This window comes from Mercenaria mercenaria, chromosome 11 (genome assembly GCF_021730395.1).
Source record: "Mercenaria mercenaria strain notata chromosome 11, MADL_Memer_1, whole genome shotgun sequence".
In the NCBI taxonomy this organism is placed as follows: Eukaryota; Metazoa; Mollusca; class Bivalvia; order Venerida; family Veneridae; genus Mercenaria; species Mercenaria mercenaria.
The window spans coordinates 30,311,304-30,325,527 of NC_069371.1; the positions used below are offsets into that span (position 1 = coordinate 30,311,304).

Genomic DNA, 14,224 nt, shown 5'->3' on the forward strand with positions numbered 1-14,224 from the left:
CCGATAAAGCGTACGTGACTTTTTGTACAGGCAAATTTAAGATTAGTTATTGGTCATATCAAATTTTATATGTAATTGATCCTATCGATCCCTCGACGGTACATGCGATATACCGAATGAGACATATACTATCGAATTAAAAATGCGTATTTCCGGCACGTGCACAGAGCGTCTGACTTTGGAGTTTTTCGAAAAATACGCTTTTTCCTTGTGCCTAATAAGCGTCCATATAACATGTCCGAAGCGCAACGTCTTTCACATCAGTACAAATATGGATATATGGTATATACACGTAGTGTGCAGTTGTAAATAAAAGCACCTAGTGAGCACAGTTCATGAAATTAAATACCTCTCTCCGGAGATAGCGCCTTTCCCTGTAATAAAATACATTATGGGCAGTGTCCTTGTGTAAGTATTCATCTGGACTTTAAATATAATATTTAAAATAACTAGCTCATAGCATGATAGTTTAAAGAAAAACTTCCGAAATCAAAATAAAACATAAAAATAATTTTTAAAAAATCATGTGATGAATCAAATGTTAAAGATGGATAACTTTTTAGCACCTAAGAATTCTTACTTTTAGTATTTTATTCGTTAGGAAAATGTGTACACGGACTTTTTATTTCATTATAGAAAATCAAACCACTATCGGAATATTCTTTGGAATGATTATTTATAATGACCAACAACTGTCAGAAGGACATCGCGCGATGCTCGACTATTTGAAAATGTTAAATCTAGTTTTGTTTTATGCAAGGGATCTGAAAAAGCGTGATTTAAAATTGTGTTTAGATGTGGGTAATTGAGTTTATTGACTTACTTTTGGTGTCCTGGAGCTGATAAAGCCATGGCCAGTGTGAGTCTGTGTATTAAAATCGTCGAAGCGTAGCTGGAATAAACATATATCTGATACAAAATAAAACATGTACCAACTGAAATCATCCGATTTTCAACAAAATGTCTTTGATATGCAGGTGTTTGCATTGATTGTTACATCTTTTTGTATTTTTAAATCGTTTTGATCATGAAAGATAACCGAGTAAAAAGGCGAACATGTCACGTAGTTCCTTATTTGGAAGTGCCTTTTGATATATTCATTTAAATGTATTGACTTATCTGATAAAGAAGCAATAATGGTACAATTTGAAGCTAATGAATATCGTATATTTTAAACTGATTGAATATATCGTGAATGTTATCTGTACTATAAATAGATAATTCAAGATAACATGAAAGAATCAGATATGAATTGAACGATAATACGGCTTTCTACAGGACTCCATCCGACGAAAACATTTTTACATTCTTTATTACTGTTATTTATTCTTTACGAAATGTAGCCTCATTGGATCAGTTTGATATTGTTCACTGCTTCCTTATAGGCGCTTTAAATATAATCATTGAAATTTTGGAATATTTGCGCCTTTGTAAGTAATATTTTTTGTTATTTTGTTTTATTTTCACAATTGTTTTCATTGTAATTTTATACATCATATCATTTATTTTGATATACATTTCATCGCTCTTTAAGACACCATGACTGAAAATAAAAAATTGATACAGCAAACGAATTAGTGAACAATATCCACTTTAATTATTTGAACACACATGAAAGTTTATGCTTTGCTAAAATACAGGAAAAACGTATTCAAAAATGAACTCTCAAGCTTTAATACTATGCCCCGGATAATCAGAGAGTTTTGTTATTAGCGAAAATGTCAGTGTTGTATAAAAACGCAAACATTTGGATTTTCCGGGCATAAATAGCTGCAATAATCTGAATTTCAAGTATTGGTACTCAAACCGACATACTTGAAAGAGTTTATATAATTAACCATTAGCCCGCTGGCGGCAAGTGATTCTGTTTTTGCGACCATGGTCTGCACTGGTCGCTAGTCAATCTGTAAATTTGCATTGAATACACCTTCAGATAACATATGGTACTACCTAAATTGAATGAAAGACCAGTCCATTTTAGAAATTTAGCAGGGTAAAGGTTAATAGCCACCACAAGCATGATGAATCATTTCCCAATAAGTTAGTTCAATAAACATTGCTGTGAGTTTACTCTGTTTACAGAATGACCCAATAGCACAACTTTGTGGTCTTTCCAGCGATGTCAAAGACAACTCCTTTCATCAGATTTATTCTCTTCATTCTACAGGTATGCCAACATTACACTTAAAAATTCTAACTGGTTATTTTTAAGTTTTAAATATATATTTTAGATCATACATTTTTCAATACAATTTCCATCGTAATTTGTTTAAAATCAGTTATTACTGAGAAAAACTTAGCAAGTTACTAAACTATTGGAGCATTTTGAAATGCTAAATTTTGAAATTACCTACCGTTTACATAAAGTAAGTTTGAAATTTCAGTTGATGTACCACAAAAACTGCATGTGAAGTAATGTTTATCTATGCTGAAAGTGCTCTATTAACTAGTGAGAAAACTATTGTTTAATGTTGTAAACAGATCAATTTTATAGCTGTTGATATGCATTTTAAAATTAGGGATGTCAGTGTTGGGGCATTTGTTATTAAATTACTAGTTGTGTATTAAATCTTCTAAACTGTTAACCGAATAAATTGTGCTGTATCCGGATGACTATTTTACCTCGACAACGCTAATACTGAGTATTCGGACCTCGTTATTACTCAGGCTGTCTGCCGTTCTTATCGTACCTGACATTTTTAATATAGGTTCAAAACATTTTATTTTAATTTCTTTTACTCCTGCACAGTATTTCAAGAAGACTGACGAATAGGAAGGAGTACTGAAAACTTGAAATATTTGTTGATTAATAGGAGAGCTTATTAATTTCAATATATTTACAAAGCTTGTTTTAGTGAGAATTGAAAACGGTATTCGTTTTATTATTTATATTGCATATTGCCGTGACAAAAGTGTTTAATGTAACTAACATATTTACGAAATTGTTTAATTTATCAGAAATAAACGCGATCGTCCGAAAATATAAAATGACATCTTTTTAAAATTTTAGATCATTTACCTCCTGCAAATTACTCTAAATGCATTCAAAGCATCTGTCGTTTTGTAATTAACATGAATATAGAATGTTAAATTTGGTAAAGTTCTTTTCCGCTCGGTAACGGTATTTCAAGACGGATCAAACGAATATATTTCTAATGTGTCATATTCTATTTAATTACCACTTGAAATATATAAATTGCAAAAGCTTACACACAACTGAAAGTGTGCATGCATGTATAAAGTAAAATATTTCGTACGCAACTGGCCCGTCTCTGTATCTTTAACTTACATTTTCTCTTGTCATAATGTTATTTTGGGGACGTTTTAAAAAGCAATCCCCATGTGAGTAAATCAATTAGAAATTTTGCAAAGTGTATATTATGCGAATGTAGTGAATATATTGAAGGGACATGCGTCACAATGTATCTCAAACTATTCAACTATTATATATATTTTAGAAGGTACTTTGTGAATGATAGAAAACATTATAACTAATGCACAGTGTGGTTTTGGGAGTTCCAGGAATTATTAGAACTTGTCTATGTGTAGTTTGTGATATGTGGAAAAACTTCTCTAGTGAATGTAGCTGTGGTGAACTAAAACTGTCCAATTAAGGGATACGATAACATGCATCATAAACAAATACATACGTTGCTATTTGTTCTTAAAATCAAATTATGATGAGACAGACTCCTTCAGTTCTAAGCACAAATAAGTCAATTTTCCGCATTGAAAATGCTATTTCTAACATCTTTATTTCATTGCATCTTTAAGTTTTCAGTTGAATTGTCAGGAATATGAAAGAACCAACAGTCATCATGCATTTTATCAAAATGGCTTTGTAAATAAGCACACTAGAGACATTCTCTTGAGATTTTATCTCTTCTTTTGTTGGCAGGTATATTTGACGATTGTCCAATCTGTAAAGAGAAATAACACCGAAGAAATTAACGAAATTAGCAACAGCGTGTGTCGAGATCGTCTAGGTTATTTTAACACAAAAGATTTCAAACTATCGACTTGCTCTTTGTGTTATTTTTACCTCGTGGTGGAGAATCCAGAGTTTGTACTAAACAGAGAGATTTCAGTGAAACAATTTCACACTGAGCCGTTTCTGCTTCTTAGAAATACTTCGAACACCGAAAGAAATCTTGAAATTCACCCTGCGTTTGACAATCAGACATCAATTAACATTGTTTGTGATACACTTGATGACGTCACATGTAACGGCTGGGTCACTTGCTGTAGAGGAGCATGGGATTGCTGTCAGAAACAGATAAACCGGAAACTACCAACAGATGACGGACAATACTGTCCTCAGACATTTGACGGCTGGGACTGTTGGGATGGTACTCCTTCAAACCAAACTGTTACACAGTCATGTCCAACATTCTTGTCTCCAGCGGAAGGTATTTCTTACGTTAATAGTTATATAAGATCGTTTTATTCAAACTTGTATCTGTCGAGTACTCACAAATATTCGAAGAGAAAACAATGCACGTTTTATTCACTAAACTTCCTGTTCTGTCTTGTTTGACGTTTCCTGACTGAGCCAGTTTGATACTTGATGTAAATGGAAACAAGAGCACCGCCTTGCGGGTGCTGACGCTCATCTGATTTTTTTTTGTGTAATAGAAATATTGGCCTACCCATGATTTTCTAAGTCTAAAAAGGGCCATCATTCTTGCAAAAAGCAGGATAGAGTTATGTTTCTTGATGTTCAGTGTCCACTTATGATGGTGAAAAACTGTTGCAAGTTTTAAAGCAATAGCTTTGATAGTTTATGAGAAAAGTTGACTTAAACATAATACTCAACCAAGAAAATGATTTTCTAAGTCCAAAAGGGTAATAATTATTGCAAAAAGCAGGATGGAGTTATGTTGCTTGCTGTACAATGTCAGCTTATGATGGTGAACAAGTGTTGCAAGTTTCAAAGCAATAGCTTTGATAGTTTAAGAGAAAAAGTTGACCTAAACATAAAACTTAACCAAGAAATCTGATATTTTCTAAGTCCAAAAAGGGCCATAAATCTTGCAAAAAGCAGGATGGAGTTATGTCTCTTGCTGTACAGGGTCTGCTTATGATGGTGAACAAGTGTTGCAAGTTTTAAAGCAATAGCTTTGACAGTTTAGGAGAAAAGCTGACCTAAACATAAAACTTAACCAAGAAAACTGATTTTCTAAGTCCAAAAGGGGCAATAATTCTTGCAAAAAGCAAGATGGAGTTATGTTTCTTGATGTACAGGGTCTGCTTATGATGGTGAACAAGTATTCCAAGTTTCAAAGCAATAGCTTTGATAGTTTAGGAGAAAAGTTGACCTAAACATAAAACTTAACCAAGAAATCTGATATTTTCTAAGTACAAAAGGGGCCATAAATCTTGCAAAAATCAAGATGGAGTTATGTTTCTTGCTATACAGGGTCAGCTTATGATGGTGAACAAGTATTCCAAGTTTCAAAGCAATAGCTTTGATAGTTTAGGAGAAAAGCTGACCTAAACATAAAACTTAACCAGGCAACGCCGACGCCGACGCCGACGCCGACGCCGACAACCGCTCAAGTGATGACAATAACTCATCATTTTTTTTTCAAAAAATCAGATGAGCTAAAAACAAACAAAGTTTCATATATCTATCTATTATTCGTTACTTTTGCACCCGTCTTTCGCGCGTTATTGAAAGGGATGTTTGCCATGATAAGTGAACGGAAAATATCAAGACACTACTGGGAAAGTTCCTAGTAGATAGTGAGGACGTGAAGTAAAAGCAGATAAGATGTTAAATGTAAAATAAAGTAGAAATAAGAGAAACTGAAGGCGTTTAAACATCCCGTACTGACCTAAATTTTAATTCTGAAGACAGACAGTTCGAAAGAGTCAAGCTATCATAACATAAAATTAATCTAATTTGTCAAAACACAAAAAAAAACATTGGCAAACTGTAAAGTTTAATTTAATAGATGTTTATGTATTTTGTGTCAATTTATTCAAATGATTAAAAATAATTTATAGTAAATTTATTAATGAAAGACGGTAATGTTTGCAATTTCAGGGGCCAGGAGTTCGAAAACGTGTGGTGTCAATGGCAAGTGGCAGACGGATTCCAACACTGACCTAGAATATACTGTGTATGACGACTGTTCCAGCAGGGACAAGAAACAGGTGCCTTTGGTCTTCCGAAGGGAATGACATAATTGACAAACTAAGAGTGTTTCAGATCACATTGTATACACACTAATGCACACGCATGACACTGAAACACCTATATTACTTAGGCGTTTCTTCGCATGGAAATTTACCAGAAATCAGCGACAATATGTTGAATCTTTCTTACTTGGATATAAACGAAAATCTACGAGAAATCTCCTTTGAAACTGAAGGAAACATAGAATATCGTATTATTCCTTTTGTATTTCAGGTTTTCAGAGTGCCAATTATTGTCGGTATGGTGCTTAACGTAGCAGGGATGGTACTGCTCATCCCATCTATAACAATATTTCTAATTTACAGGTGAGGATTAATTGTTTGCTTGTTGATGTGGCTTTTTGTACGTTTTTTGTCACAGATATTTAATTGTACAGACATATTTAGTGTCACTATTGTTTTATCACTATTTCAACATTTGCAACAGACAAGGGGCCTCCGAAAATTTGTTTTCTAACTAAACACTGGAGTAGGAAACAATGATCACCTACGTTACTCACACAAAGTATAGCTTTTTGTACTGTCTTTGTTTAAACTAAAAAACAACAGAACTTATTATCGTGTTATATAACATTTAAAAATGTCAAGCTAAATTTTAAACATTTATGCTCGACTCTTTTGTATTTGTTACCTTTATTAGATGAATTGTCGAATTCCTCAAAAATCTTCCTAGTCAGAACTTTGTCAGCACTCATCCTGACGTCTCTTTACAGGAACCTCCGCAGACAGCATCGTATTAAAATCCATTTGAACTTTTTTCTGTCTATTCTCTTGGCAAGTGTTTTCTGTTTGATATGGGATGTTGTTGTCCGTCTGGACAGGCTGGCAAATGAAAGGGAAGAATCATTTCTTCTTAAACAACAGGTAAGAATGCGATTTGTTCCTTATGGTAGTTCTATACTTCTCTTTCCAACTTAAGTTATTTTACGAAAAAATGCAATGTTAAGCTACGAATGATAAAACTGAATTAGAACTTCGTTGTTGTCATGATGTCATTTCTATTCGTGGACGTTTGTTTAAATACATGTATGCTATTGTAAAAATAGTCCTACAAAAAGTATTTCGTTTCTTTGTTCTATAATTTATAAAATACGGTGTGCAAGAAAAATATTCTACCACTGGTAGTAGATACAGATGGGAATATCCAGCTCTCGGGCAGAGCCTCGTTACCACCAGAACAGTTACCCGAGAGCCGGATATTTCCATCTTCATCTACAACCAATGACAGATCACTATAATCAACATACAACACATATATCAACTGGAATACAAAGTACGGGTTTCGTTTATGATTTTACCTTATTTCAGTTGTGCTTGATTGTTGAATGACGTCAAGACATCTTTTTAATAGTAATATTCTTGCAACTTGTCGTCATTATAAAATTAATAAAAATGTATAGACGTTCCGTCAGAATTGAAACCTTTACTCTGTCTTTTTTTGTACAGAGCCTGTGTAAATGTCTGCACGTGTTACACAGATTTGCTCGCGCCAGCATATTTTTCTGGATGTCTTGTGAAGGGTTCTTCCTACATAGACTTCTTGTCAACGCGTTTTCACCACCGAAACACTTTTTGGGGTACCTAATATACGCATGGGGTAACATTATACTTTCTCTATTTAATAGACTTTTAAATTGTACATACAGTTTTAAAATTACGCCGGGGTAAATAATGAAAATGAGTGTTAGTATAAAATAAAAAAATGGTACCAAATGAACGGTTAGGCAAAAAGTGTTATAGTGATCAGGGGGAGGCAAAATTGAACTGCCGAAGCAGGCCGGTTGCGTTACTAGCAATTATTTCAGAACCTCAAACTAATTTCAACATAAAGTTTTATTGATGATATATAATCTTTAGATACTTATGCAATACAGGAAAAAAAGATACACGTGTTTGGTGTTTGCCCGCTATTAACTTATATGCGATGTTTTTTTGAAATATGTATGTATAAATTTGGTTAGAACTTCTGCTATAATGTTCTGAATTTTGACACCCCAACGCTCTATTGTAAATATGGTAAAATACTTAACATAGCCTACGAGGTTTGGTAGAAGTCTCAAAAATATCTTCTTTTTTTCTGATAATCAAAACAAACATTTACGCTTTAGTATATCAATATAGCATATGGTACACAGTAACGGTCACAGTACATATATACGTTAAATCTACTTCAAAGTTTCAGATGCAATATCACAAAAATGTGCCATGATATTTATTTTTTGTGTTTCATTTCCACACCAAAATGTTTATGTTAGAATAAGTTCAACCCCAAAAGCTTAACTGCCCAGCCTTAAGGAGTTTCTAGTGAAAGACTTTTCCACTGTTCTGTAGATATGGAGAATAATGAGTGCATGTATTTGTAATAGTAAGTGGTCGAAGGGATTAGTATAAAGGACAGTCTGTTGTAACTGCGGGGCTCCTTAGTTTTGAGGTGCATAGGGAAACAAACTTCATTTGGGAGACCAATAGTAACCAGTTCATTTGCGATTTAATAGATTAGGAATATATGCGCTGAAGATTTGCTCTTGTATATTATTTATATAATACTAGATGTGCGGTGAAAGTCAGAGATAGTCCCGATCATTCTTATACTGAATTTATAACACCCTTTTCATGATAAACACGTTCAGATGTGCTTTATATATAAACTAAGCCACTCACGGGAGGGAAATTCATACTCTACCACATCAGATACAGAGCGATCTGACCAGATGGACAGAGCGATATAAAGCCTAAATAATAGTGAGAGAGAAATTTTATGTACAGGCGTGTCCGGCTCTCTATGATTTGACAGTCTGGTCCTTAAACGTGCTCAATGTAACACTTAGGTACACGCAAAGTCATCTTTCCTTGGAAGAACCAGTACTGGCCTGGTATTTGATCCATTTGGCTTTTGTTATTATTGGGAATAAACTTCGGAGCCATATTCCAGCTGGGGTCTGACCAGGGTTTGGAAAGCCACGGACTTAAGGAATGTTGCGTTAACATTTATGTTTCTACGAATGAATGTAAATTATGAAAGTGGCTATATTTCGTTTCGAATGATGAAACTGACTATAGTTTATTGTATATTATGAAAAGACTATATGTCAATATAAAGAACGAAAAGAACTATAAAACAATGTAAATAATGAACAGTAGCGTATTTACATCACTTTTCTTATCAACAAGAATCTGCTTTAGTGTTTTTGTTTATTTAGTCACATGTAATGCAAAATTAATACATTTTATCTTATTACAGTATAATAACAAATAATTACGAATATATGATTAAAGGTGTTCCGATTATTCTGTGCTGCGTGTATGCTGTAATAAGGAAACAGATAGCCGACGACAGGTTTGTTTCCTATTATAAATAAGTTCAAAGGACAGCTTGCATTGGAAGAAGTATGTATATTCCTTATAAATTCAAACACAAAAGCTAGTTTTTTAAAAGCGCCGAGAAACCTTACTGAAGTATAAACATTGAATGAAACAAACATTATAGATTTCCCTTTGAACCTCTTTACTGTTGTATCTTGTTATTCCAGAATACTTCTTACATTTAGACAATTATATAGTCAAATTGGTGGTAGGATGGGGGACTTGCGTGGCCGAGTGGTTAAGGTCACTGACTTCAAATCACATGCCCCTCACCGATGTGGGTTCGAGCCTCACTCAATTTGGAAGGTCGATTGTTTTACCCAGGTGACCCCCCGCGATGAAATAGTGCATGGAGAGGCACCTGTTGTCTTCCTCCACCATAAAAGCTGGAAAGTCGCCATATGACCAAAATTATGTCGGTGCGACGTTAAACACAACAAAAATATATATTACTAGTAAAACAATATAGTAAAATAAAATAATATCATCATTTAAATGTGTTTGAATACAGAAATTATAACACAGGTCGCTAGTTACGCATAACAATGCATATTCTTTAAATATGTTACCCGAATAACAACCATTATTCATGTTAAATTTTACCAAAAGCTGTCTGCAGCAGACAACAAATCTCGCCGCAAAAGATGAATATGTAACAAAAGCACATTCTTAATGAAAAGATGGCGGATGGTGGTTCTTGGTAAGAAGCAATACCAAGAACCCAATAAAGTGAAATTAAAATACAGATATACTGGGGGTGTCGTGTGGGGATGGATATGGTAGGAGGCGTAATTTGGGCGGAGGATGCTGGGTTGTTATACCCGTTTAACTTTATGTTTTATGTATATCTTTTTTGTCAAACATAGTCGGTTTAAAGCTCAAAAGAGCTTATGTTGTATTGTTATGTGTCTTACCAATTTCAAATGAAACAAGTGTTATTTTGTATACCGTCATTTTACTAACAACGTCAATATGTGTAGGCGAGCTAGGTACAAGAATTTCACGTTTGTAATGTGATTTGTAGGTTTGATAAGTTGATGTCAATTTTCTGAGGGCAAACTGGCCCATTATGAACACGTTGAAACAATTATCAAATTTTATATGATAGTTATGTATTGTGCTTTCAGTTTATGTTGGATTTTGCCTTTGGAAGGTGAAAAAATAGCATTAGACTGGATCCTAGTATATACACCGACAATCGCTTGTATTTCGGTAAGTTCTACTTTTATTTACTTGTCGATCGGCCTCTAATCCATTTTCTCATGCAGACATGTAAATAAAACCGCTGCCCCACAATCCGATTCATGTTAGCCCTGTTCAATCCACCATACGGTGGTTCTGTTTGGCCAAACAGAGATCAATGATATCTTGAATACTTTAGTTTTAATTACTTATTTCAGATAAACGTTCTATTCTTATTCAACATTTTGAAACTGCTGGTGAGAAAAGCAACCAAGCACCCCAACGAGCCAAGCAATTTCAGGTAAATATCGCAAACATCTGAACAAATATGTGTTTATCAAAAAAGGATTACTTATCTTTGTAAGTATACTTTAAATGAAAACAACAATATGTCATAATCGGATGTAAAATGATTTAACTAAGTAGAATATTTTCCATTTTAATTAATATAAATATGGATATTTTAAAAAGACGAAAGTCAAACCGGAAAAGCCACATTCAAAGAACGCAGCCGCCCAAAAAAATACTTCACGTAGAAAAAAGGTACGTATAAATGTATACAAGTGCACAGCGGTAGAGCATATGCATTCGTAAAAACATATGAAAGTATCGAACGTACATGAATAAGGGACACAGCAGAGCACTGCCTTGGAATTGTATGGCAAAACCACCACTGGTGATCATGTTCCTATATTATCGGACAGTGTAAGTAAAATTACTGCTTGCCCAGGTGGATCTGTTACACACGTAACGTTTCGTTTACCACAAAAACACATATTTGATCACAAATATGCTCATGTAAATATATGAAACTCGGTAAACATTTGTAATGAATGATTGTGCAGAAGCCAGAGCACCAAAAGAAACAAAGAAGCAGAACAGGGGACATTTATCAAACCAATTAATCACTTGGGGGTGCATTTAAAAGTTAATTATCATGGTGTCTCCCACCTGTCGAGACATCGCAAAATCCAGGAGGAAAACGTAATGACCAACTCTAAAAGAGCTGAACACTTAACATGCAGTGTGTCTCAGAACAATATGGTCGTAACCTCAAAGTTTGAAAATTATTGATGAATGAGCATAGTACGATGAGAAAATGTTTTACTGTAAAGGTACCTTCAGTCATCGTTTGCCGCTTAATTAATTCATTGCTACTTGTCTGTTTCTTTCAGAAAGATTTTAAAAGCAACATTTATTTTGGTACCTCTGTTTGGTATACACCAGTTCTGTCTTATATATAGACCCAGCCCCGATGCAGGTGTTGGGTATGATGTCTATGAAATCGTCAGTGCAATTTTCCTTAACTCTCAGGTAAAGTGTTCTATATTGCGGTACCTTTCATCTACCAGTAAAGACCATCTACAACTCTAGTGTTTCATTATTCATAAACCACAATGGAACTTCTTGCAAATCAATGAATCACGCTGGCGAGCAATTCTTGGATAATTTGCAAGAAGTCCCAATGCGGATTATACCCGTATTAACGCACAAAAATAACATTCAGTTCTTATATATACATTTTAACAGTAGCTTGCTACAAAATGAAGTGGTTTGCTTTCCATGAGTACCAGAAAATCAAAAAATATAGAAGGTCGATCTTTTCAGTATCTAAATATTACAGCCAAAAGACCCGCTTACGTTCAATTGTAATTCTTCTTCCGATTAAGATATAGTTCCTGGTTTATAATTGAAAATAAAAACCATATAATCGAGTCAATTCTTTTTTGTATCGTGAGAAAAAAATGGTCTAGCTAATCGTTTTGAAATTTTGGTGTCAAATTCTGAACGAATTTATCGAACAACGCTATTTTGCTCACGTTTTTCTCGCGGAAAGAACAGTCATGTATATCGTAACACCAATTTTCTGTATAGGAAAATGAACGCTTTTATCTTTCCATAAGAAATATATAGTGAATATTAATATCAACGATTGTGTTTTCCATTCTTCAAGACATTTACCAACCATTTAACTTTCTTTAAGCACATTTAGTCTTTCTATAGTTCAGTAGCATAGTTTTTACTGTGACATTATTAGATACATTTCACTGTTATATATTTCAATAATTTAAACATGGTTTTCTATCATTTCAGGGTATTGTAGTCAGCCTTTTGTTCTGTTATTTCAATAAAGAGGTGGGTTAAAGATTTGTGTGAAAATGTAATATATTCTGTTCGGACGTGCTCCGAATAGAATAAGCAAAACACCTTCATAGTTAGATGCATAATGACTAGCAAGTCGTCGTCTTCTTACAGAACGTTCTTTTGACAGAATCCATTTATAATTATAACAACTTCAAAACACAATCTTTTGTCAGCTCAAAAATACAATGATCTGATTCAGCTACAACACTAACTTTAGTTAACCCTTCTTAATCAATCTCAGTCAAATACTACTTCTGTTAAAGTCATGAACAGCGAAATGTTTGAAACTTTTGCGTTATCCTTTGTATTAAAAGTGTAAACCAGAGTTAAAATCAATTTTAACCGACTTGTAAATGTACTAAATCATACAATTGTAATAATAAACATATATCGTTTGCAGGTGCAGTCTAGTGTGAAGATCAGTTTTAAAAGGTTGGGCAGAAGGTACTCGCACAGACGGTCAAGCGACGGACGAAAACTCTCAATGTCTGTATCTAATACTTCCCGTCGAACATCGGTGTCAAGCATACAAACTGGTGGAATAGCAACACTGTACGGACATGGGAGCGCCAAAAATAAACCGTTTAATGAAAATGGCATAAAGTTGTATGGAAAAGAAAACGCAAAAGAAGCAGAGTTAAATTCATCCGAAGATAATTCAAAGGTCAGGGACAGTGACAACAAATGTCAACCCGGGGTAACACACATTGCATTATACAGCAATGGTTACACTAATGGAGGTTATTTACCGGAAGAAACATTTCAAGAATCTGTCAGGCTTTAATTCAAGCATCTCTCAAAGCCTTTGTAATGTATACATTTACAGTGGCTTGGTAGCATACATGTATCAGTGTATGAATACATTCTTTTCAAATTCCACGATGTATTTTTTTTATATCTTCTGTAAACAGTAAAATATATTATACAACGGTCGTAAAAGGTCATGCCAATGGATGAACATCAAAATTTCATAATTTTTCAAACGGAGTTAAATGGCGTGAGTAACGCTTATAAGTGTTTTGTACGTACTTCATTGACTGCAAGAATACATTAACAGATAAAAATAATCCGAAAACATACGGAATCACTTTGAAACATTATTCTATTGCAATTACTTACTAATGAATGCATTAACAATCTGGAGGTGTGCAGCTTTAAGCGAAGTCATGTTTTGTTTTATAGTAGACCAGATAACATAAATGCTTACACAATTTTTGTATGGCCTTATCATTATGTAACACTCGTCTACATACTGAGATTATTTAGGAATGTACAAGGCCTTTGAAATGTACAAAGTCGCTTACAGTGGACGTTAACCTCTTTTGTGATATGA

General features: G+C 34.0%; 1 protein-coding gene across 1 annotated transcript; it reads left to right on the forward strand.

Annotated features, from left to right (window-relative positions):
• Positions 1 to 1,286: 1,286 nt before the first annotated feature.
• On the forward strand, positions 1,287 to 14,168 carry LOC123530856 (calcitonin gene-related peptide type 1 receptor-like). The gene is made up of 13 exons (XM_053517057.1): positions 1,287 to 1,430; positions 2,083 to 2,167; positions 3,899 to 4,409; positions 6,050 to 6,159; positions 6,416 to 6,507; positions 6,915 to 7,065; positions 7,648 to 7,798; positions 9,478 to 9,538; positions 10,692 to 10,776; positions 10,965 to 11,047; positions 11,922 to 12,060; positions 12,841 to 12,882; positions 13,292 to 14,168. The coding sequence occupies exons 2-13, from the start codon at positions 2,120 to 2,122 to the stop codon at positions 13,673 to 13,675; spliced, it is 1,857 nt and encodes a 618-aa protein (XP_053373032.1). The 5' UTR covers positions 1,287 to 1,430; positions 2,083 to 2,119; the 3' UTR covers positions 13,676 to 14,168.
• Positions 14,169 to 14,224: the final 56 nt, after the last annotated feature.